The sequence below is a fragment of the Rhopalosiphum maidis genome, chromosome 1 (genome assembly GCF_003676215.2).
Source record: "Rhopalosiphum maidis isolate BTI-1 chromosome 1, ASM367621v3, whole genome shotgun sequence".
Taxonomy (NCBI): domain Eukaryota; kingdom Metazoa; phylum Arthropoda; class Insecta; order Hemiptera; family Aphididae; genus Rhopalosiphum; species Rhopalosiphum maidis.
Genome location: NC_040877.1, coordinates 75,463,994 through 75,490,084, shown reverse-complemented (window position 1 = coordinate 75,490,084; position 26,091 = coordinate 75,463,994). Strand labels below are relative to the sequence as shown.

At 28.9% G+C, this 26,091-nt stretch overlaps 1 protein-coding gene across 11 annotated transcripts in view; it reads right to left on the bottom strand.

The window, feature by feature from the left end:
- Positions 1–2,897: 2,897 nt before the first annotated feature.
- LOC113555524 (rho GTPase-activating protein 21-B) overlaps positions 2,898–26,091 on the bottom strand; it is a 62,323-nt gene continuing 39,129 nt past the window's right edge. For 3 of the 11 annotated variants that reach the window (XM_026959894.1, XM_026959895.1, XM_026959902.1), the window contains 20 exons: positions 24,715–24,978; positions 22,880–23,975; positions 21,881–22,006; positions 21,539–21,631; positions 18,378–18,515; positions 16,852–16,950; positions 16,294–16,423; positions 15,874–15,966; positions 9,979–10,093; positions 9,684–9,788; positions 8,656–8,907; positions 8,050–8,340; positions 7,889–7,977; positions 7,561–7,816; positions 7,283–7,498; positions 6,895–7,209; positions 6,494–6,833; positions 6,246–6,431; positions 3,991–4,190; positions 2,898–3,927 (listed from right to left, as the gene is read on the bottom strand). In XM_026959894.1, coding sequence (XP_026815695.1) covers positions 3,277–3,927; positions 3,991–4,190; positions 6,246–6,431; positions 6,494–6,833; positions 6,895–7,209; positions 7,283–7,498; positions 7,561–7,816; positions 7,889–7,977; positions 8,050–8,340; positions 8,656–8,907; positions 9,684–9,788; positions 9,979–10,093; positions 15,874–15,966; positions 16,294–16,423; positions 16,852–16,950; positions 18,378–18,515; positions 21,539–21,631; positions 21,881–22,006; positions 22,880–23,975; positions 24,715–24,978 — 5,055 coding nt within the window. In that variant the 3' untranslated portion in view covers positions 2,898–3,276. Of the gene's footprint in view, positions 3,928–3,990; positions 4,191–5,826; positions 5,930–6,245; positions 6,432–6,493; positions 6,834–6,894; positions 7,210–7,282; positions 7,499–7,560; positions 7,817–7,888; positions 7,978–8,049; positions 8,341–8,655; positions 8,908–9,683; positions 9,789–9,978; positions 10,094–15,873; positions 15,967–16,293; positions 16,424–16,851; positions 16,951–18,377; positions 18,516–21,538; positions 21,632–21,880; positions 22,007–22,879; positions 23,976–24,714; positions 24,979–26,091 lie in introns of those variants that run through there. The other 8 variants (XM_026959896.1, XM_026959905.2, XM_026959897.1 and 5 more) reach the window with 8 other exon arrangements.

The following is a 26,091-nucleotide window of genomic DNA, read 5'->3' as shown; positions in this document are numbered from 1 at the left end:
AACGAAACTGCCCTTAAGAACAAAAATCCAATGTTGATAACAATAATAAACTATTAAATTTATGTAAAAAAAGAAATAGCTCAAATAACAAAATTTCGAATTTTTAAATTTTTAAATTCCCTATATAATATTATTATACATGATATGTAGTTTTTAAAGATTCTTTTCAATATTATTATTTATTTATATTTATGTAATTGTACACATTTTTAATTTGCTTTAATATAACTTTTGATAATTTGATAATAAATTTGTAATAAATTAAAAAACTGATTATTTTGACACTATACTATGTTTTTTAACGTTTATAATATTGATTTTTTATTTAATTTTTACATTTTAATAATTGACATTATATATACTTACTACTTAGGTATATAACTTTAGTTTATAATATATGCTTGATGTATATAATGGATAGACAATAGTACAAAGTGTCCGCGTCATGCAACGCAGTTTAAGCAACAATATACAGTACAAAGTGACCGTTTTCCCATATGCATAGAAACTCTAAGGTGACCAAATATTTTTGTGGTGAAAATGGGATAAAAAAATTGTGATAAACAAAATTACATACATACTTACATTAGTTTGTTTATACTAAAATTTATTGTTGGAAAAAATTAATTTTAATAAATCAGACAGTGACTTCAGGAACGAGTAAAATTCTGGACAAACCTTAGGTAAAAGATATAATAAAAACAATAATCGGTCAACAAAAATTAATTTTTGTTATATTTTCTTTGCCTACCATATGAAAACGGGAATGTTTCATTCAAAACCATAGTTATACTAGCAACTAGCAAGTAAACCGCACACACTGCAAATGTGCATAAAGGCATTATATATTATATTATATGACACAGGAGTAAATTATATAGTGAGTTTCGCTTAATGTAATCACATTGGTTCAGATTATTTTGATTATATTAACCGGTTGATTCCATGAACATTTTTTTTTATATGATTTTTTTAATTTATACATATTTTGTTGAATATTAAATAAAATTAAAATAAAATAAAGCAAAGAAACTCTATTTTTGATTGTTATTGAGAATTCACTAATTTCATTTTCATATTAGCCTGAAATTAAAATCCACATTCAATTAATATATACACATAATTTTTAATTATTTAAAATTAAATAAATAATAATGAATGTAAATTGTACCTATAACCATTGGAAAAACTGAAAGGTATCGTTTTCGTTATATGTTTGAATAGCTCCTTTTAACTTTTTTAAAACAATTGTTATTTCTTTTAAGTGAAACTTTGAAATACCATTAAAACAATAAGAATGTTCTTAAAAATGATTCAATTATCCGGTACTTTGCGATTTTAATAAAAGTTTAATTTAACATTAGTAACATAAGATTTTCAATTTTGATTCCAATAAAAAGTTGATTCTATAAATCAGTGATTACAGGAATTCACTGTGTCATGTTATTTGTATTTATGAAATTAATTTAAAATATTTTTAATCAAGAATACTGAAGACCCATTGCACATTTGTTGAGCGGTAAAATATCAAATGTATACATTTTGCATACGTGCATCAATGAACCTTATGTACCTATCGTTATTATAAAAAAATGTGTTGTATAATTAAGAAACTGCGTTTGTATTATGATAGGCTGTTGAATTTATATTTATCGTATTTGTTACGATTTCTTCCTGTATAACTCAGATACTACTGTATTAAAATGAATAATTTATTTTAATCATTATCTAGGAATTAGATCTGTTCTGAACTCAATATTTATTGATTTATTGAAGTCTCACTGCAATTTAGTCATTTAAGCAGATATTATTTGTAGACATCTTTGGAAATACTTTTTTGTATGAGATTACAAAAAAATAATGATATGGGATTTTTTTAATTATAAAAATTTAAATAAATTTTAAAGTATAAATGTATTGCAGTGTGTTTTTATTTTATTTAGCAACCATCAGCAATCATGAATGTAAATGGAAAATAAATTGATGATAGCTTATCAAAAATTGGATCTAAATTATTTTTTGAAGTTCTATTTGAATAGGTAATTACATAATATAATTATTAAAATGTTAACAGTTGGTTTAAAAATTGCTATACCTATGTATATATATTTATGAAAGAAAACTTCTATCTATATTACGTATATTAATAAATTTAAATTATTTGAGTAGATTTATTTTTAAGTAGATATCTATAAAACTACTGAATCGTATATTTTTTTTTATATTACCTACCCCTTATTACCATTATTATATTAATCTATTAATATTTATTTTGAAGTACTTAAGAACTCCTTAGATGTAGTATAAGTTGACTGAAAAAGTGAAAAGTATAAGAGTAGAGTTAATATACAATACAAGTACATACAGTTGAACATAGGAAAATAATAAATTATAGCATAGTCATTTAAAAATGTATTATCCAACACTTTATTTTGTTTTAGTGGAACTCTTAATGATTAAAACTTACACATAAAAACAATATATATAATATATAAAATTATATTGGTATAATTTAGTGACATTTTAAATATAAGTAATTTTTGTTGCTTTTACGTATATTATATAAAAACGCTTTACAAATTTGAAAAAAAAAGAAAAAACAAAAAAAAAATATATATAAAAACATAAAACGCACCATTTTTTTACAAAAAAAAAAAAAACAGTAACCAGTATACTTTGATAATACATAAATAAATATATAAGATTATTTACATTAATAACAGTTGTTTTTGCTTAAATTAAAATAATATAAAATTTAAATGCTCGGTATATTATCCGTGTACTAAAATTAAAATAAATAATAATGTGATAGTTACTGTGAAAATTAATTTTTAAAGAATAATTACTGAAATAAAAATTCATTAAATATAATATTTATATTGTATATGTATGTCAGTGGTAATGTGACAAAATAATAATAAAAAAAGTGAAAAAAAAAATTAAATATAATAGTACTTTTTTTACAATATTTCTACCTCAATGTAGTCACAATTTTATTGCACCATTTTTATTTCATCAAAACAATATTGTCAAGAAATTTTAAATATATATTTAATACTTAAAAAAAATTATACCTTTATCATCAAGATTATAAAACAATGTTGATATTTAAAAACATACCAAACTTTTAAAGCATAATAGGGTAATTGACAACCTAGAAATGATAGGGATGAGCACAAGTTTTGAATGATGAAAACATGGGGGGGGGTATATGAGCACATTTAAGCGATAGGACAAATGAGATCAAAACAATTTTTAAAGAAAATACATTTACTGTCAAACGTGTGATTCAAGAGGTACATTCAACAGTTTAGACACAAAGTTTGGGTCGGCCATACTCCTAGGTCTAATACCTCTTTCTTTTATACCATCCACAACACGAGCCCAACTCAAGTCTGGTGAACTGGTTCTTCTATCTTTGCAGCTTTTCTCTAATTCTTCTCTTTCCTTATTGTCCAACCATGTGATTTTATCAAAGTCCTTTGTACCACCCACTGTATGCCGCCTCTTGATGCTGCGATCAGTTGTAACACCGTTTTTACGTTTTTGGCGCGCTTCCTTATCGCGCAATGAACTACAGCGTCTAGACAATCCTTGTTTTCGCTTGTTCATGTTGCACTCGGTCTTCTCCATCTTGGTGAGGGAGTCAGATCGCCGGTGTTTGGAAGCATCACCGTTTTTTGTCAGCATCATTGCCTCAAACTTAGTGTATTTAGAAATATATCTTTCATGTTTATTCAGTGACTCACAGCGGCGTAGTTTTACATGATTCCCATAGTCTGGACGGTTTTCTTTTTGTTTCAATGATTCAGAACGACGCAGACGCACATTTGGGTTGGTGTTAATGTCTTGAAGACACTCAAAATTATCAGTTTTTGAAGAATCTTTTATTGATTCACTGGTTGAATCTTTCATGGTTTCAATTTCCTGTAATTAACAATGATAACATTTATAATTAGGTTATTACAATTATCTTTAACATCAACATACATGTTTTTCAGTTATATGCTGGCTGCGTCTTTCCAAAGATCTATGTAAACTTGGGTCCCTGTAAGTTTGCACATCTGTATGATCATCATTTGATTTAGCCACTGGCTGATTTTCTTCAACATCCACTGAGTCACTGGGTATTGAAAGAGATTTAAGTTTTTTGTCAAAGGCGGAAGTCAGGCTCACCAATAAATCCCCTCCTAGAAAATCAAACACAAAACTTTTGTCATGTAACACAAGAATAATGCTCAATACATATCATGTTCAACAAACCATCCAATTAGAATGTTAGATATTCTATAACATTTTGGTAACACACAATTAAAATAATTATACATAACACTGAAAAAACCATTGGTCAGCCATTATCATAGTTAATATCAAAACCATAAGCTATTAAATAGTTAACATTTTTTTTTTTTTAATATACTCAAATGTTAGAAAATAAACTAAATTTAAAATTAATCTTGAAAATAATTTTAGTTAATTTGTAAATGTGTAAAAATAGAAATCAAACCAAAATTATTTTTATACAGTCAACATATAATAATAATTTATAATAACCACTTAGTACTATAATAGAAGCCATTTCATTGAGAAGAAAAAAATTGAGTGAATATAAATTATAAATTAAGTCATGAATGCAGTTCAAACATAATACGTACTAATACTCAAAACTGGATATTAACAAGCTAAAAAATAATAGTATAGTAATTTTACTTATTTTTTTAAAATAACTTCTAATTTAATTAATTTAATTTTTTTTATGATAAGTAGTTAGCTAACTAAATACTTAATAATTAATTAATTTTAAAGACGTTACGTTAATTTTTTTTTTGTTATAAGCCCTGAAAATTATAAATATAATATTTTGATTATACAATAATTATTTGATTACATTTATTATTTATAAATTCCGATAAGGATCAAAATAAAGTTTATGTATATTTTTTAACAGCGGTGATAATAATTAGGCACTATTTTTATTATTAATAAATGCTACTAAGATTTATAAAAAATTGATTATTACCTGAGCATTATGATCTTTATAAGATGTTCTTTAGATAATGTGATAATAATAGGACAATTTTTAATACAAATTTAATTACAACTGAATTAATCATCATTAAAATTTATTTCCTTATGGTAAACTTAACTATGGCTATAAATACTTGTAAATTATCTTGTTAAGAAAATAATATTGAACATTGGTCTTATCTAAACAAATCTCAGAACAATAATAATATTAGATAAAACTTTTTCAAGTTTAAAAAACTATAGGTGGCTGGTGCTGTGATCTCTTAAAAAATCAACTAACTAAAAATTAACCTAAATAATTTATAACTTATAGTAATAGAGTTCTATTATTGGATAGATACTTCCATTTATGTAAATTTTGTTTAATCAATTACTCTAATATTATTATGTACACATTTTAACATATATTTTTATCTTAAATGTTTAATGTTTATTGTGGTTTGATTTAATATAGATGGTAAATTTAGTTATTATTAGTAAAAAAAAATGTAACAGAGAACAAAAAGAAAAAGAATGAGAAGTGAATTTAATAAAATTAGTTAGCTTTCTTAGCTATTGATTTATATAAAATCTAAATGTTTTTTCTATGTAAATTAATAAATTATATTAGCCCTAATTTTTAAAATTAATAAAATGGGAAGGCCTATTTAAAAGTATTAATAATTGGAAAATTGGTAAATATTAGCAAAATCAAGTGATTTTTGAAACATAGCAAGTAAATAGAAGCAGAAAATTAGTAGGAAAAAAGCAAAACCATGTTAATTGATCAAAAGACATTTGAGCTAAATGTATAAGAACCTTTCAGGTTGGTAGTAGTAGTAATGCGGATACTGGTTAAGGGACGTGCCAAAAACCCATCCTTGTCGTTTGTTACTTAAGTGCTGGTGTATGTTACCATTTGCTGTAAATTTTGCTAATGAATCTCAAACAAAAATGATTGAGCCGGACGTGCAGTGCACGCGATCGGTAAATTAATTTAAGATTACGCAATAGTAAACCTATTACAGAGTATACAAAGCACAACACTTTTTTTTACATAATTTTATTAACTATAATTATTCCCATTTTACTTTTATCAACATACTTTAGTAATAGAATAAAATTTTAAAATACATATTATATGCAATATGAAAACTGCTAATCTTAAACATCTATTTTATAATTATAATTACTATTGCGAACTCTTTAATACTTATCTAATAAAAATTTATTTTTACCTTCGTCTGATGCATGACTTATAGGACGTTCATTGGATATTCTTAAGCCATCACTAATTGAATCTACTGACCATTCATCAGCACTCTCAATACTTGTTTTTAATCGTTTCTGATTATTTTTTAAGTCCGAGTCATTTGATTGTTCAGTAGTCCCATTAGTTGTTCCTTTGGATACTTTGACCATGACTTATGGTAAAAAAATATAAATTCAATAAAATAATAATCAAATATTACTAAAAGACATTTACCTGGAGAATAATCTTTAGCTAGCATTAATGCTTCACTTGATTGAGTTACAGGCTCGTCAAGTCCAAAATACTCTCTTCTTCTTTGACCTCTATTAATTTCTCTTTGAAGCATTGCTTTTGTTTCCTGTTCAAAACGTCGTATTCTTTCTTGAGTAGTTTCAGCTAAATTGACATAAGTCTTAATTGGGGGAGCACCATCGGTATTTTGTGAGGTTGAATCTAAACTTTGATCATTAGTTGTTAAATGTTCAAGACTGTCTTCAGATTCATTAAGACTAGTACTTGAAACAGTCTCTGAACTGGCTTTTGAGCTGTTCAATTTATCTTTGTTAGACACATCCTACCATGGAAAATTACATATTAATAACAATTTTATAAAATTTATTATTTAATTGCCATACATGTTTAATATCAGTTGCACTTGGTAGTATACTAATATTAGGAACTATATTATTGGTTACGTTGGTACGAGACTTTCGTGATACATTTGAATTTTTGCCAGTAGCTCGATGCATTTTACGATTAGCTGCAGCAACAATATTAGTCACAAGATCTTTGGCCATAAATGGTGTGTACTGATTGCCAGAAACTTTGTTAATGTTATCCAAAAGATTTTGATTAGGAGCAGATTGTTCAATTTCTGGAACTTGTCCACAATTTTCAGGTATGGATGCCGTAAGATCTACCACATCACCGTTTCCAAAACACCAATCAGCCTGTTGTATGAAAAAAAAATTATAATAATAACAATAATAATAGGAAATAATAATTCATATTATAGGATATTACTTGTAATATTAGCGATTCCACAATGCGGCACTGATGACTCATATCTGTGACCATAGTTACCATGTTATCATCAGCAGAATGAACTAAGGTAGGGCCAAACACAATAGCCAAGTTACGTGCTTCCATTTTGTTAACCCCACTATGTTGTACAATTTTCTTTAGGTGCATCAGCAAATATCTTAAAGTCTCAAAATGGTGGTCTGGCAGTTTATGAACCTAGAAAAAAAATAAAAATGACTAAATTTTGTTGTAAAATGAAAACACTCTTTTTTACGTACTAGTTCTCGTAATTTCACCATTCGCTGAACAGGATCTTCAATTTTGTCAGCCTCAATGAAATGTGGATACATTTCAGTTGTTAGTAATGCATCGGGAAGTCGCCTAAAGAACGATTTTAATAGGCTAGAGATTACATTCACATCTGTCCACCGGGGATCTCGCTGTAGAAGTTTAATGGCCATATCTGGGGTTTCCATACCACCAGTGTTAACCGCTTCAGTTAATGAAGTAATAGCAGCTGTATTACCAGGTACTCTAAAAGTTAAGACATAATAAAATATTAATAAATGTGCATTCAAATTTTTTTGAGAAAAAAAAATTTCATACCTATAAATGCCAATGATATCCAACCCTTTGTCTTCAACTATTGATGTACATACTTCTACTATTAAAGGCACATACTCAGATTGTGTTGACTGCAGAAAAAACAATTATTAGAAATGTATAATAACATTTTTTCAAAGCATAAAATTACTGGTGCATCTTACCGGTGGGCAAAGTTCCAAAGGTATGCCGATTGCAGTACCCGGCGGTGGTGGTAGTGTGGGCATAATTGGCGATACCGGCGATCCCGATCCTTGTTGTATTTTTTTTAATTGTTTTGCCATTCGATTTTTCCAAGTGTTAGTAGATTTAGGTGATTGTGGCTGTGATCCTTGGCACGGGCTGCGGTCTGGTTTTCGTGTTTTTGTGATTGGAGAATCACCGGTGGGTGAACGATTTCTGAACGCAGCTAACTTACGCATGCCCTTAGTATTGCCAGGTGATATGCTCAAACACTGAAAACAAAATCAATTGGATAAATTTTAGTATATTTGGAAGTCACTAGTATTTTAAATATTAGATGTGAATTGGTATTTAGTAAATACTATTAAATATACTAATAGTATAAGTATTAGCATAGTGGTGACGAAAGTTGACATTGGAGATTACGCTCGTAACGTATTTATCGATATAAGTAAAATTTAAACACTGCCAATTTCAATAATAATATACAATAAAAAAATAAAAAAAAAATCATTTTTTTAAACTATTTAACAACCAGCGAGACTGGCATGGGCGACACTGCACTGCAAGTTTCGAAATCGACTTACTTCTTCTGCGGATAAAGGTGCTTGAGCCTCGAGTGCTTGTTCCTGCAATGCTTTCAACCAACGCACCATCGACGAAGTGTCGTCGGCTTGGAGCAGTAGTTCAGTGCATCCCATGTCGGCGACGCTGGAGCAAAGTCGCATCACGTGCTTCCTCTTGGTGTAGTCGTGAGCCACATCCGTAGTGGACGTTCTTAGGTTGATACGATCACAGGACATGTTCACATCATCCGACTTTTCTAGCGTTGCGGGTGTCTAAAAAAAAAAATAAAAAATAAATTGAAAAAAAATCAAATGTACCTTATTTATAGAAAACATTTTTTTAAATTCTTATACAGTAATAGAACTACGTAATGAAATTCAATGAGAATTATAAGTTCTCATAAATATATATAAGCTTATAGGTGTAAAACGTATGGACATACCCAAGAACCGGTAGACGACCACCGTTTTAATCGAGGATGTTTTGATGCCCGGAACCACATGGGCATACAAGAATACCTAAGACGCCGGTCTGGAGAACAGAATCGACTCATTTTTAATTTTAGAAAAAGCGCGGTATAAGATAATAATTATGTCATGCGCTATATGAAGTACTGTAAGCCACGATGCAACTGTTCAACGTTTGGACGTATAATGTTACCGGTCGGCGGTCAGATCGCGGATGTGGAGGTACTATGGCAGGCGCGTGCCCCTATTGTCATGGGTAGTTGGATACATAATAATGTAATATATTATTCGTGACGACGCGTGTGCACGAACCGCACAAAAAACCGAAAATGCGATGACTGTATCTCTGCTGTTTGACGTTATGAAAGCTCTCACTTAAACAATAACATTCGAAATTTTTGAGAAAGCTTAAGACAAAAATCAAAAGATAAGATCGCGTTATACGTAAATTATTATGTTATATAACACACAATACATCATATGAAGCTGAGAGACGTAGACGTCGAGTTTTCTTCGATTGAGTAAAAAATTCGTAACAATGAGTTCCGCAATAAAAAGTCAAGGTTTTTATGTATACTCACATCGACCGAAATGTTAGGAATTGACTCTCGTTTTTCTTTGTATAGACACAACGTCTGTCCGCGTACAACGGCCCACACCGGTTTCCACGATCGATCGCATGCTTTCTATAAACAGTATAAACACAATATAATATAATATACGACATATTATATACACTATAGCTGTATAATATTATACACATCCTGAATGAACAAAAAAGTATTTTTATATTTTATTTATCGTCTCATCGATTGTAGTATATTTAAAAAATACGTAGACACTTAGTTATAATAATATTTTACAAGACAATATTACCTTGCCGTCGATCTGAATCACTTTGCAAAGCAGCGATCCTTCTTTAACTATGCGGCTGTTGCCAAGATCCTGAAACGGTGGACCATTTTTCTTCGTCCCCAGTATGCTGCTGCTGCTAAACAATTAATGTTTAGTAAATAAATTAGTAAATATAATATGCGGTTTATGTAATAGTTAAATAATATAATACATATGCTTCGTATACGGTCAAAAAAACATTCATAAAAGTAAAAGCAATTAAAATTGTTTTATACAATAACTGCACATACTATATTATTATATCTAGTAATTAACACAAATACATGATTATTGTTATACAATATTATATTACATATTAATATTAAATAATACACACATACTAGTTGATGAACATCATGGTATAATGCAGAAGTATATCGATGTATCATATAATATATATATATATATGTGCATAAATGCACATCCGTTAATTCTTTACTTTTATAGATTCTGTGCATAATAAATTTCATTTTCTAAACATGAAATATATTTTTATTATAATTTATATCGTTTTGAACTATTTTATAAAAATTTGAAATTGTTCACTTTTTTAGATTTATGTTGATACCATTTTTTATAAGTTAAAAAGCTGGCAAATTTAATATAAAGTTGTTCTAGCAACTAAAAAATATCGAAAGTATATACATACATAATATGCATAATTTTTTTTTATAGACATTATTTAAGTTCAATTTTAGACGAAATCCTGTGTTTATAAACAAAAAAGAAAATTAACCGTAGGGTCTTGAAACTTTTCGCCATTACCTACGAAAGTAGGTATATTTTTTCTATAGGTACTCGATTTAATTTTCAAAATATTTAGATTCATTTTAAGACAAGAATTTATTCAAACCGTTATCTATTGTATACACGCTGGTATTAGTTTTATCAAGTTAATAACAAATATGTATATGATATAATATAATACACGTCTTATTATTTATGACAAAAAATAGTGCAATACAGTATTATTACTAATAGACAGAATAAATTCCCAATAGTAAAATAAATATACATATTAAGATATCCTTAGAAATAGTGGCTGACATGCAATGTCTTCGCTCAGAAATGTTTTTCGTATGTAATGATTTATTAATGAATTAAATTTTATCCCATATATTAAAGTCACCTATTCAATGATGGAGGTACACTTGAAACATACTGTAAGTGCCGAAGAGTTTTTCGTTTCTTTTTTTTTTAGTTTACCGTATATACATAATATTATGATACCAAAGGTTAGACACGTTATTAAATATTAATATTCGTTATTAAAACAGCAATTTTAGTGAGGGGTATTTGTTTTTATTGAAAAACATTATAGTTGATATTAAAGTGCAAATATCGCGCTGTCGAGTGTACACGTTTTATATTGCACGTCGTTGTTTACATGTATTAAAAAAAAAAACATGCATGTCGGATGGAAAACAACAAATTGAAAAAATACGTTATTATTCATGAACCAAGTAACAGATGCATAAATAATGATGAAAGTAGTAATACATAATTCATGTAAAATAAATACGGGCTTCTGAACACTACTATCCAATGATAGTCGGTCGCGTGCCCAACATAGGTCATAGGTCATAAGCATAACTATTAATCTAAACATCAATTAAAAATTGGGGGTGGGGCATACATATGCGCGTCAACAGTTTTTAACGCGTTCTGCGGGTACGTACATGCATCTATAATGGCATATTCAGTTTTTAGTTACTTAATTTTAACCGTGCATTAAGATTATTTTTAATTAGGTATATTTTATATTATTTTTATATGGATTTAAATAAAATATTTCAAATTTCTATGCTATATATTTATTGAGTAACACTGCTCTATTGATTTGTTTATTAGTATTTGTGTTTCAATTTCGTTTTTCAATAAAAAATACTGCATACAACTTTCCGAATAACATTTTTTTGGCAATGCGTACCAAAAAAACTAATAAAAGTGATTCAGAAGTGAGTAATTCAGTAGTAGTTTGAAAAAATCGGATTCGGAGTAAGAAAAAATTATTGGCAATGAGTCGGTGACAAACAACTTGTATACATTTTAAACACACAGCACAAGAACATAAAGAAAGAACATTACCAGAGATAATAGCCCATAATGGTTAATACATTAATAGCATATATCTAATATATTATTTATTATTTTTTTTCAACTATCACAGAAGAGTTGAAATAATAATAATAATAATAATGTATTGAATTACACCAATAAGAGCAGAGCTCTTAACATACTGAAAAAATATCCAAAAAATAATAGCTACATGACAAGTCGGTCAAATTCAAAAGGTTTTGAAATACCATGACTACCTGTCTCATACATCGCGTGTTAATAAGACACAAAAATAAAATGTTTATCGATAGAATTCTCTGAATTACATAGGTATAATCTATTATTTATATTTTAGGACTTAAAATTAAGGTTAGGGTAAGTTTTTAATAATATATACGCAAAGAATATTTATGTATCGTACTTATAAGTTATATGGATCGACAAATTTTATAACGACGAAATAATTCATAACAGCTACCTATGAGCATAGGATGAGACTAGGATATAACTTCCAAGTGTACCTACTTCTTAGTTTGTCATTGTAAGGAATGTATTGAATTCGAATTCAACGCTAAACTTTTTTTTTTGTTGGCGTAAAAACAACTAAGATACCTTGTATCGATTATTAAAAAACGTAATTAATTAATTGAAGTCGAAAAGTAATGCTTATAAATAAAAGAGCAAAATTATTTTAAAAATTTCAAGTATCTATATAGAAATTTATTTTATTTTAGTCTATCTTGATTATTTTGAAAAATGTTGGGAATTTTTTATTAAAAAGTTAAAAATTACATCAAATTTGCTAACAGAAACCATCTTCAACATAGAAAATCGAAGCATTTTTTCTGCAGCTATAAAAATTGTCTTTAAAATTTAGGTTCAGTTATACAAACAAAACTATATAATTGTATAACCAATACATTTATTGATTTATTCAAGAGTTCAAAATGTAAATAATACTAAATATAATTATAGTTTAGCCAGTTTAGGAAAATATCTGAAATTATGTAGTATTATGTTAATTCTGTTACATAAACTAGATTTGTCGACTTGAAAACATACAAAATCGATCATGCGTTTTTTTTTGTCAAGGGGGCCCAACAACAAATATGGGATTTATCGTACAATAATATAAATACCAAAACTAATAGAAACCAAGGACTAGCGAATATTAATTACTGTAGTCCTTGACGATGCGTGATTTAAAAAAACTAGGACACTATTATGGTTTTTGTTCTATTTATATAAATTTATATATCAACGTCGACTTACGAAAAATCGAAATATACAATATCTTTGGTTAATGCGCACTGATAGCGATACGAGTCGTCTTTACAATAAAAAAATGTTAAAAAACACATTTTGGCCAGATTTTATAACAATGACTCGATATTCTGATTCTTCTAGAAATATATTTGATGTCTTGTGCAAATAGGATTTCTTTAAAGGCGGTAGTAGATTCTGATGTTGTGTGTTCATGGTAAACGACGAGAATGAAACGTAATAGTTTTAGAAAACTGCAGCTATGACGAATTTAATAGTGGTCGGCGAAGACTCGAGGGTACCAAAACTAACAAAATGGATCGTGTTTCAACAAGCCGGTTTTTGTTACTTATAAAAAAAAAAAAAAAAATTATTTACCAAAAAATTAATTTTTTAACGAAACACAAACGACGATTTATTAGAATCTTTTGTCGAGACAAGTATACAAAACTATATGAATATATAAAATATGTTTATATAAGAGTGTAATAATAATAGATATTTTCATTAAGAAATTCAGAATTATATTAAGGAGAAAATAATTGGGGTGGTAATTGGACCACATTTTATCTATCTGCTTTACATAAAATATTTGCGGTGAAACTCAAAAGCGCAAAAATATTTGCTTACCTTTAATTACTCGGAGATTGGGCCATATATGTATAACACAAAAAACTACAATTATTTTTTTAAATCATATGATACAGATTTTACAAATTCAAATCTATCTTTTTTTCCTTTCTTCGTATTTTTTAATTTCGTTAAGATTATAATTTTTGTAAATTAAAGTTAATTTCCTGGCTTTTAATGTTCCTACGAGCTATGCTTCTAATTTTAATATAAACTGATTGAGCTCACAGTAAAACGTATATTAAATATTATTTTATAAAATTGTTATGGTGATTCCGGTAGATACAATAATAAAAGTCGTTGAAAATAGTGGCCCAATTACCTATATCTTTTTGAAAAAAGGTTAATTGTGGTCCAATTCCCGGGCGTACAAAAATTGTTTTACATAAACCGGCGGGTTATCCAATTCTCTATAAAGATAGTCCTGAACACATTTCAACAATAATTAAACGTGTACGTACACGATAGTTGATGATAATAAACTGATGTAATCATGCAGCCATGCAGGGATTTGAAAATATGAAAACATAATGTAACATACATAATAATAATATAATATAATACTTTCAAGTATCTATACTATATGAATAAGTTTCGTTATTCTGAATACCGCCATCCTAATTAATTGATTTATGCTTTCATGCACGAGTACATAAAACCATGTATTTTATATACATTATTTTTTTTTTGTATAAACAGAAAACAAATAATTTTTTCTGAAAGTAGTCTTATTATGTGGGAAATACTCAAACAATTAAAAAAATATATACAGGAAGTAAAAAAAAAAAATTAAACGTCAAAACCACTGTTATGTCTGAGTGCTTGTACAATTCTAGAAGCAAATATTTTTAATAGATACCTATCAATAATAAACGATAAATTGTATATAGGAATATTCAACACAAGTTAGGTTTAACAATAACTTAATTATATATCTACTAAATTGATTATACAATATTCCCAAAGTATATAGGTAATTCACTAGGAATTATCACCACCATATTTTAAAATGATGAATAATTTCAAATTTTAATTTTTGGAATTTTTAATTATACCTACTTAAAGATCATTTTTTCAAATACTTATATTTTTGTTTTATTTAAGAAACGTTCTGTAGAGGTAGTTTTTATTTAAAAAATGTATGTATATAAATTAGAGTTTAAAAGAGTAATGTTTAAATTATTAAACTATAATTTGTATTATGATTTTATAATTGGTTAAACTAAGAATAAGAAGCACTATACTAAATATTAGTACATAAAATTTAATTACTTTGAAATTAATCGATCAGTTAGATTTAAATCCAACGTTATTTTCAAAAATATTATTTGTTTTACAATTTATGTTAAATGGTATAAAAATCCAAGTATCTGAAATTATGATCTTTAGTTATACTAAAAAATGGTAAACATTATAATTTAATCTAATACTAAAGGATAAAAGGCGGGCGAGCAATATATATATATATACATGATTGATGAATTATCTTATATATAATATTATTAGAAGTTTTGTAAAAATTACGCTATTAAAATAATAATATTATTACAAGCGCACACAAAACAAGTTCTAATATATTACAATACAATAATATTATAAATAATAACAACAATTGTTATACAAATGACATATGGTCAGGTCTGACGACACTGATACCGAAATACTATCTATATACAAGGAAATCTATATAATATGTGCAATCAAAAAAAAAATAATTAAAAAAACAGTAGGTAATTTAATTATCAATGAAGAGTCTACTGGTAGATATATGAATATATGACACAATATATGCACATATATAGATATTAGATAGATAGACTGCAAATAGTCCAGGAGAAACGTATTTTCGGCAAAAACAGAGTTATTATAACAGTGGTCACACAGAAACAAAAATATAATGAATAAGTCACAATATAATAGACGAACCCGCGGTCACAACTTGCGGCGGCATCTTCAAAAAGTCGCCGTAACCTTTGTATGTCACCAGGAAATAACGGCGCGCGCCATTTTTTTTGCACTCTGCACAGTACATTGTTACGTATTACACACCATTATAATTTATAATATAATATGTATTTCGACTTGGTGTTTTGTAAGCAACAGTAATATAAAAAATAAATGTAATACATTTCAAGAACATAAATTTAATCACCTATAGGTATTATACAATATACATATTATATTCTAATATATATAAAACTGTAAAACCTCTAGTATATAATATTGTATATTGGGGTGAATCGAACTCGTTATGCTGCTTTTGTGTGAAATTATTGAAAACATATTATATACCTAAGTTACATATTATCTGATATAGACATTTGTATAATTATTGGTCTAACTCACTTCTGCTGGGCGACGATAATCGAGGTGGGCTCAGATTCAGATTCGGTGGTAGTGAGGTCGTCGACGCTCATACGATCGCCCCAAGCCGTCGCTTTCAGGTACGATATCCGCCTGGTGGTTCTTTCTTCTTCTATACATAACAAAAGTTTATAACTATTAAATATTATATTGGTTATAATATGTATTTCATGCGTAAGGTTAGGTCAGGTACCGAACAGAGGGGTACCGAACAGAGATTTGTGAATCAAAAATCTATTTTGTGATTTTCCAACTCGATTTCAAAATCCCACTAGATTTACAATTTGTATCATAAATTTGATTTCAACACAATGTTCGGATTTCTGAAATGTCCCACGCTGAATTTACATAAACGATTTTAGAGAAAACTCAATGCAAACGACTTTTGAGATCGAAATTAGAAAAACCACAAAACATAGATTTTATTTGGTCAGTTGATCTAAATTCTTGATCTTAAAACCTTAAAGCAAAGTATCATGCCATGAAACTCGAAAGAGTAAATTTCAAAAGGATAGTGGTAAAATGTAGAGTTCCCCTCACCATTATCAAGACTTGAGTTAGCCGGTCTCAACGTAATCATTTCACACGGTTTTTGAAGCTCGGTGGCTCCGGCCACAGTTTCCGTATCGTCTGAAGACACTAAAAAAATTCGTCCGCGTTAGCATTCAATTTGGAAACAGAGTATTGTATATTATTATAGGAACATATACTTCAACGTATGGTATATATATTATATAGTACTCTGAACCAAAAAGCAGTGTTATTGCGAATTTGCAGTGTTATTAATATTAAAATGGCGTACAACATATATACGTTACGTATACATAGTATGTGTAGATGTCAATTGTCAAGTGTAAAATAAATCTCGGAAAACACTACATAACTGCAGCAGTAGTGTGCATGCAAAATAGAATAACATACATATTATATTATGTGTATTACACGTTAAAGCAGTAGCAATAAGCTTAATATTTTGTGCATTATGTTTTTTTAATAATATATTATAGGTATTGTGAGCGCGGGCGCACCGATTTATCAGTGTAGCTGCAGTTTAACATATGGTTATTTTTTTATATAGCGTAATTTATGTACGTGACAACCAGTTGACAATGAGTATAAATACATATTATGATATTTTAAATACAAATGACGTATAGGGATCGATCATTGCTGGTGGGCCAAAGGTGTTAATAATATTATAGGTACTAATATTTTTTTTTCATTTCTTAAACGATTCAATATTAACATGATCGTGTACAACGAAACGGATGAGAGAATACATCTTTTTGTAATGATAATTTATAAACACTAAATAAAGTTTTTGTTTATATAGATACAGATGCTTTTTAATCGAGGTGTACATTGACATTTGAGAGATTTTAGGCACTGTATAAAAACTAATTATTATAATAAATCTTGTATTGGAGGGCAAAAAAGAGTAAAAGAAAATTTGAATTGTTCAATAAAGACATCCAGTACTCAATTCATATTACTGCAAGGACTATACATAAATCCCTATATATTATAATGGTTGAAAATGTCTATGATTATGATGTAGGTATATTATGAAATGTTATTATTTATTAATGCATGCCGTTGAGAAGTCAACAGTTCTGCGATAAATCTTCCGTGCATTTTGTTAATTTGGTGAAATTTTAATCATTTTTATCGTTATATACATTTCATTATATTATAGCTTTCCCATCACAATAATATAATAGGTATATGTCGTATATTACACTATACATAATACAGTGGTTAGTATATTTTAGTAAATTATCTTACAATAATGGTGTATTATACGTGGTACGTGCTGTGTGAATATCAGCGGATCTAATCGATTACTGTTATATGCGTTTCCATGTTGTTTAAATCGATTGTAAATTAATTAAAAGTGTTAAGGCCTCTCTAGTTTCAAGTAGAAAGAAGAAGAAAACAAGGAGAATTTTCGTTTTATTATTATTATTATTATTATTGATGTCATATCTTCTCTCTCTATCTCACTCTCTTTTTCTATTTTTTTCAATCATCACTCTCCATTTCTGTGTAATACACAACAGGCTAACCTTGGCTGGAGCCAGTGGACTGCGCGGCAAAATCGACAGGCCTATCCTTGGGCAGCTCGAGGCGCGTCGGTCGCGCGTTCCGCCGACGGGTTTTTGACTTTTCCGCTCCGTTTTCCATCGGCTTCTGGTTTCGTCGCTCTTCACACAATTATTTTCGTATTATTGACAAATATATTATTATATTATAATAACAATATCACATAAATAAAATCATTATATTTTGGTTGACCAAGTCGTTATGAAATTGGCACAATAAAATGTATATATATATATATATATATATATATATATATATATACCTATACATGAACCCTGTACCGTGAACAGGACATAACCTAAATCGAATTTTAATTATTATTATTATGACTCACATAACTGTATGAGTATATATTTAAACTACGCAAATGTCTTTTACCAACATAGGTACACAGTACACCCGAAAACATAAAACGTCTGGACCTAAATATATAGGTACACATAACTGGGATTAGGATTTTGTGACAACTTTCTCTTTACCAAACACAAGAAATATAAAGGCAAAAAAAAAAACAACCGATGTACAAAAACGATTTACGGCCGATTTTCAGATGACGTGTGCATAATGTCTTTAGTATTTTTTTCTCAAAAAAAAAAAAAACAAATTCAATGCAAATAATATATTATGTACTGTATACTGGCGTAACGTTGGAAAGCAGGTCGAACCAAAAATTATTTTCAAACGTTTTTATTTAGACAACTTCGTTCACAATTGTTTTGTCTAAAACAAAATAGGTACTATCGTTCACAATATAGTATACGAAATATAGTTATACCATATATGTATAAAATATATACAATATACATACTCATACGTATTATACAAGTCTTGGATTGGATAGAAAAAAAAAGAATAATAAAATGTATGTATATTATACTATAATAGGAAATATGTGAAATTTGAAGTGACCTATAATCAAATACCCATAGTTGAAATATATCAACATAAATTATTAAGACGGGATTTGTGGTTATTATTATTATAAATAATCAATCAAGTTTAGGTATTATTATTAAACGACACGAACAAGATTATTTTCCGGTAGATGACGGAGAGTATGAAAATATTTTAATGACAAAAAATTATATTAATTTTGTAATGCCATAAGACTTAATTTTGCTTTTTGAAACACGCGGCTATGTACGTATGTCCCAAGGGAGAATAAAAAATCGATTTATTTACGAGCACCCGGCCACCGAGTTATTTTTATCCTTGACGTAGGTTTTGAAAAGTTTAAGAGAATAATCTTATGTTATCGCAACTGACTTAGAAGTTTGAATTTGAGAGGGCAACTCTATAACGACTATAATACAATGACATCGTTATCTAAAAATCAAAAATGATTTTTTTTTTATGGAAACAAAATAGTTATTAACTATAATAAATAATTCAGTTTTATAGTTTACAAGTTCTATTTTGACGAGGAAACTTATATTAACAACTATTACTTGTTTCCGGACACAAACATTAGGTACAAGAATTCTCGCTAATAAAGTCCTATAAATTTGGGTTTGTACGAAAAATATATCAATGCTCATCAATACAATTTGTATAGACAAATTGAAAAAGAAATATATATTTGATACAACTGTAGGAGTTTTAATGCAAATCGATTAATCTATAGAAATTATAAAAGTTGTGTACACTGTAAGTATGAATGAATTTATTTATTAAGTAAACAAAAATATTCAAAATTATGTCTGTAAATATTTCATCAAAAACTAAAGTTCATTTTCTTTTTCTTATTAGATAATACGTTTAAAATTGAATTTTTAAGGATGATCAACTTATAGATGGTAAAGTCACTGTTGAACGCTTTTACAGTTTCCTATAATCATTATAATCCATAACGATTTTGTTATCACGAGCATAATATTATCCATACCTACACATAATATATTATACACATTTTATATAGAAACCGCTACGATAACAACAAAATAAAAGCATCAACAGAAGCATCTTGCGTGTTTTTACGTTCATTGGAAAAAGCAACAAATAATTATGTAGATTATATAATTAACAACTAAAAACAATTAATAATAATGATATTGTTATCGTTTTATCATATGCAAAATAAAATAATAAAAATAATAATTATATTTTAATGTAATACATTATGAAATCATATTTGGACGCAAAATCTTTTAGTAACAATGTAATAATAATTTTATAATAATAAAATAATATGGTGATAGGAACTACGTCGGTGCTATTTTTATTTTACATTTCGGTTAGTGGTTCGTTTCTCATCTACCTACTTGAAGAGTGCGTGTAATGTGCCGTACGGAGAGAGCTATTTTAAAATACTTAAAAAAAACGCATAAGCAAGCCTTATACCAGTTACCCGGTTTAAAACAGAATTTCATTAATTATTATTATCTTTATTATCAACATCAATTTATCAAAAATCATCGTGTTCGCAACCACGAAATTTTCTCTCACCGATTCATCTAACTACAGACATACTGCGACGTCGTAACAGCACTCTAAACTAATACCAAGGCCGTAATTTATCTACTGTAAACGTTACTGAAACGGAACGAAAACCATACGATTTGACAGTGGCATTTTAATAACAAAGCCTGTATTCAAAAAACAGTAATTACACTCCGCATTCTACTATAAATAAATATAGAACTATTTAAGTATTAAAAAAAAAACTAATCTACAACACAAAATATTATATATACTACTAAATCGATTGTGTAAAACCATTCTGCTACTGGATAATCAACTATAATAATATTTTATATTATAATATAGATATAAGTAATAATGCTTAAAAATATAATATATATATATAGTAAGTATAGTGTCAAAGGAAAATCGAATCACCGGACGGCGGATAGTCGATGATCACGATAGAAAATAGTTTTGAAGAATGAATAGATACATGAAAATGAAAATTAGATTGAAAACCAGAATGCGGTTTATAGGATTAAGATAAGTGCCTTAAATAAAAATAAAAACTCAGCACTTGGTGCAAGGTACTTTGGTACATGATGTGTATGATATAATACAGCAGTCATATAATACATCAAATTAATCATGTAATATTATACACGATTGTATACTATAAGTCTATAATCTATCTGGAATAATATAGTTGTTACTAGCTCACCTATGATAGTGGGCTTTTTACATGCGGCCAGGTAGGAATCTTGACGCACCACCGGTTTGAAGCGATACGATTCATCTTTAGAAATAGACTCGTCTAAAAAAATTAACCCCTTTTTTGTCAAATACTCCAATTGTGGTTAGGTTAAGTAAGTAAACACATAAATAATAATAATAAATATTGCATGACAGTACACCCATCTCATGCAAGTCTGAACTCGTATTGTTGTCCGTCTAGCACGATTTTAACCGACGCAGTACATGACAAAAGCTCAGAACTAGACAATTATACTCGTTTAGTATAAAAATAGCTAAATATTTATAAATATCGTTTGTACGGCCTTACCTTTTTGTGGTTCATATTCTTTGGGAGGATCGCAGTGTATTTTGTTGCTACCAATCGGTACGATTAGATTTCCGGAATGATATCCCACGGAAGGACTGGTGAAAGAGATTGATTTATCAGAAGAACCTGCGTGCAAGAGAAAAGTTAAAAACAAAAATATTTCTTAACGTTTAATATTGTAAATTTTTCTAAATTATCTGAATACGAAACTGTCTCAGTGATTAACTATACCGGAACGACTTTAATTCTACCTGAAGGGTATATGTAAATTATTTTAAGATTCAGATCAACATCTTTTCTACATACATACATAGTACCGTAAACTTATTAGTCTCAAAAAGGTACATTACATAGGGAATGATTCTTTTATAAAACACTCATAATTTTAAAATCAACTAACGGTTTTTTAAATATTTTTTTCGTTAAGCTTTTTACGTTTTTGAATGATAAATACATTTTTAATTTCAAATTGTTTTTAGTAGAATATGAGATTATAAATGTAAGTTCTCATCCGAAAAAGCGAGGGACTTAAAAAATTATAACATTAAAAATATTAAAAAATATATTTTTTAAATAAATTGTATTATTTCAACTAGAATTGTCTAAAAAAATATTTTCAAAAACATTAATAGATTTTGAATAATGAGTGTTGTTTGATAAAATAATACTATACAACGATATTTATATAAAATTATATGAAAAATGAAAACATAAGGAAAAAGGAGTTAAATAATTGAATATATTAATTAAAAGAATTAATACATTGTTGTAACATAAATAAAAATTATTAAAAATCTAATAATAATCGTACATATTATGATTAAAACAACCTACGTTGATAATGCTTATAATTATTTAATTGTTAAATTAATAATTTTTTTTCATTTAGTTAAAATATTTTTTGAAAATTGACATATGTCCTTCAGGTAAAGCAAACCTCATGTTTTGCGCACGTTAGTCAGAAACATATAACTTATTATTATTTGTTGTTACACTCACTACTGTAGCTAGTAATCGAATCGTCAGTAATCTCTTGTTGCTCTGTGGTGGAGGGATGTTTCTTATCGGTGTATAGTTTTTGTTCATATTCCATTTTCCTCACAGCCACATTAGGAACATTGTGTTTAGACGTTAATCGGGCCAATTCGCTCTTGTAAAAGTCTGTTTTGTCGTCGATTTTGCCGCTTTCGAACTGTTTGGCTCGCATGGAAACCACTTGCAGCATGCCTGTCTGTTTCGGGTGATGATGGTCCGCAGTATCGGCGCCCGCCATCGGTGATTTAGTGACACCACTGTTCCCATCTTCGTGTATTTTTCCTAAAGTGTTAACAAACTGTTTGCCTTTTGGCTTGGATGTAATCGGTGGTGGTTGAGTGGGAGATGGGGTTTCCTGTACTGATGGAGAGCTACACTCCGCGAATTGCTTCGGTTGGTTAATTGACGACGACGAGAGTGAGGGCGGCCACATGGGCGGCAAAAGTTTTTGCGGCTTAGCATAGAACTCTTTGGTTGGTTGCTGTTGCTGCTGCTGTTGATGCTGAACTACGGGTCGGCGGAGAAACTCTTCCTTCTGTTCAAGACTTTTTTTTATCCGGGACATGATGACAGGATCAACGGGGGGCGGTGGCTGCGATGCACCACTGTATTGCATTTGACGATGCAGCCGGTAATGGGTCGCCGAGTTGTCGGTCGCCACTTGCAACTGTAGTGCGTCACGACACGCCACCCCTATGTCCATACTGTGTCGGGCGTTAGGGTTGTTAGATTGCGTCGTAGCTGGCTTGTTTCGGTGGTGCGGGTAACCGCCGCCACTGCCGTTCGTATCAGCGACAGACGACCGCCGGACGCCAGACGTTCGGTGCGGCGATACGAATCGAGCCGCGGCTGACGATGGTTTTGCGTCACTGACACTAACACTGCCAATTCCACCGACGCTGCTGCGATGTTGGGGGTAATCCCAGACGGTCTGATAGATGGGACTGGAATCGCGACCACGGTGATGATGGAAACGTAGTTCGCTACCAGATGTCATAGCCGTTTTTAGGCGGCCAGGCCTTTGATTTGTTTCGGGATTGTGAGCCGTTTCGCTGAAATACTGCGACACACGTCAAATTCACGGTTAATATATTATAACACTATCAATTAGTAATCATATTATAATTAATATACTAGGGGACTCTATCCTCTATCACCAACTCAGTTATCCCGCCATCTCTTAGGGTGAGTCAAAACACTCTGTTAACTCACACCAATCCTCCCTTGTGACTTTGCCCGCTTTGAATCTTGAAATTTAAAATATTTAAATAACAAAAAAAAAATACGTATCAACGAAAATAAAATGTATAACATGTTTTAAATAATTAAGACTTTTAATGACTTTAAAGTATTTAATTAATAATAATAATTATTAATTTATGATTATGTGACCATGGAAATTAAATTATGTGGAAGAAAAATTTACAAAGCATTTTTATATAACAGGCAGAGAGAAGATATAATATATAAACATTATATTATAAGTTGTAGCACGTAACTAAAATTCTACAATTATATGGATGAAAGTCGACTATCATCGACTATCTACCGATCAAGCATAGTTTAAAAAACGCAATAATAAATATAATAATATATGTATATATATATATGTGTGTAGGTAGTTGGCTGCAGTATACACCACATGATATTATTCACGCTATACGCTAAAGTAACTCGTATTTATTACGTATTACTCTTGCACCTTTTCTAGTACATACAATAATTAAATTAGAGAATCGTGCGTGTGTCATAATAATATAGGTTGGCAACAGTAGACAGACTTTATATTATATACTCACCAACTGTAGAATATCATTTTCCATGGGCACCACGAGCAAATAGAGATAGCATTGCGTTTGCTGGATGACCTGCACGACATGTGCGTACGACTTACCGGCCACCGTTTCACCGTTGACGCTGATTATGCGGTCGCCAGTACTGAGACCTGCTACACTAGCCGGACCGTGTTCCCTGACGTGTTTTACAAATATTGTGTCCATCGGTTCATCAGAAAAGGCGCCAGCACCCTGTCGCAAACCCAACCGTTCATCTCCGGCCAAAACCTGTAGATCGACATAACACATTATTGAGGGCAAATAATTATTAGTCATCACTGTTAGATTTAATAAAAACAAACCGCAGAAGTATATGCAATGTGTGCCACAAGGAAAAATATAATTTAATGTGTAGGTACTTATAATTAAGTATAGGTACATGTACAACAAATGTATTATTACCTATACAAAAAAAAAAACAAAATACCGAGAAATTGATTAGTATACCTACCTATATTTAGTATAAGTCACTGTAATAGATGTGTTACATATTAATTCAATGGTAAATCATTGTATACCTTGAAAAACGATTCTCAGCGGAGATAGTTTGTTGTCAGCCTACATTTTTAAGGATATTTTTATATTAGTAATACCATATATAAAACAAATTTTGACAAAAACAAATTTTTTATATTTTATAATAATTATCATATTAGTAATATTACTATAGCTAATAAGTGTTATTAATTTAAAAGTAAATAATTACATAAGTTCCACTACGTAGAACGATGTTCTTATAAGTTCATCGAATAATAGCTTGAAATGTATTTAAATATTTTTGAAATATTAATTTTGTACAGTAAATAACAATTCTATTACCCACATTTTTATTATTTTACAAAATATAATTAAAATTATCATTTTTCGTTAACACATCGAACATCGTCAAAATTTTAATTTGGAAATGTCTATAAAAAAATTTTACACATGTATTTTAGAAATATTTATGTAAAATTAATTTTAATAATAATACTATAATAATAAAAACATATAATTTCTAAATACCAACTACTCTAATGGAAATGTGAAAACTAAGAAGTTTAAAATAATTTATATCTAAATAAATTTTATAAAATAGTAATAGTTGATTCATACACATTATATACAGAGTTATGTGAAATAAGAAAATAGTCAAATCCATAATGAAAACTAAAAAGGGTATATTTTATGTATAAACGAAAAATACATTAATGATTTAAATAACTGACTAAAATAGTAAATTCAAACTATAGGATAATGGAACATTGTGGGGGGTTTTAGTAGATGACAAAGATATTTTTGTGTACACGCTTCAAAGTGTAATAATTCTAATAACAAATCGATGAATCCCATAAAGTAAGT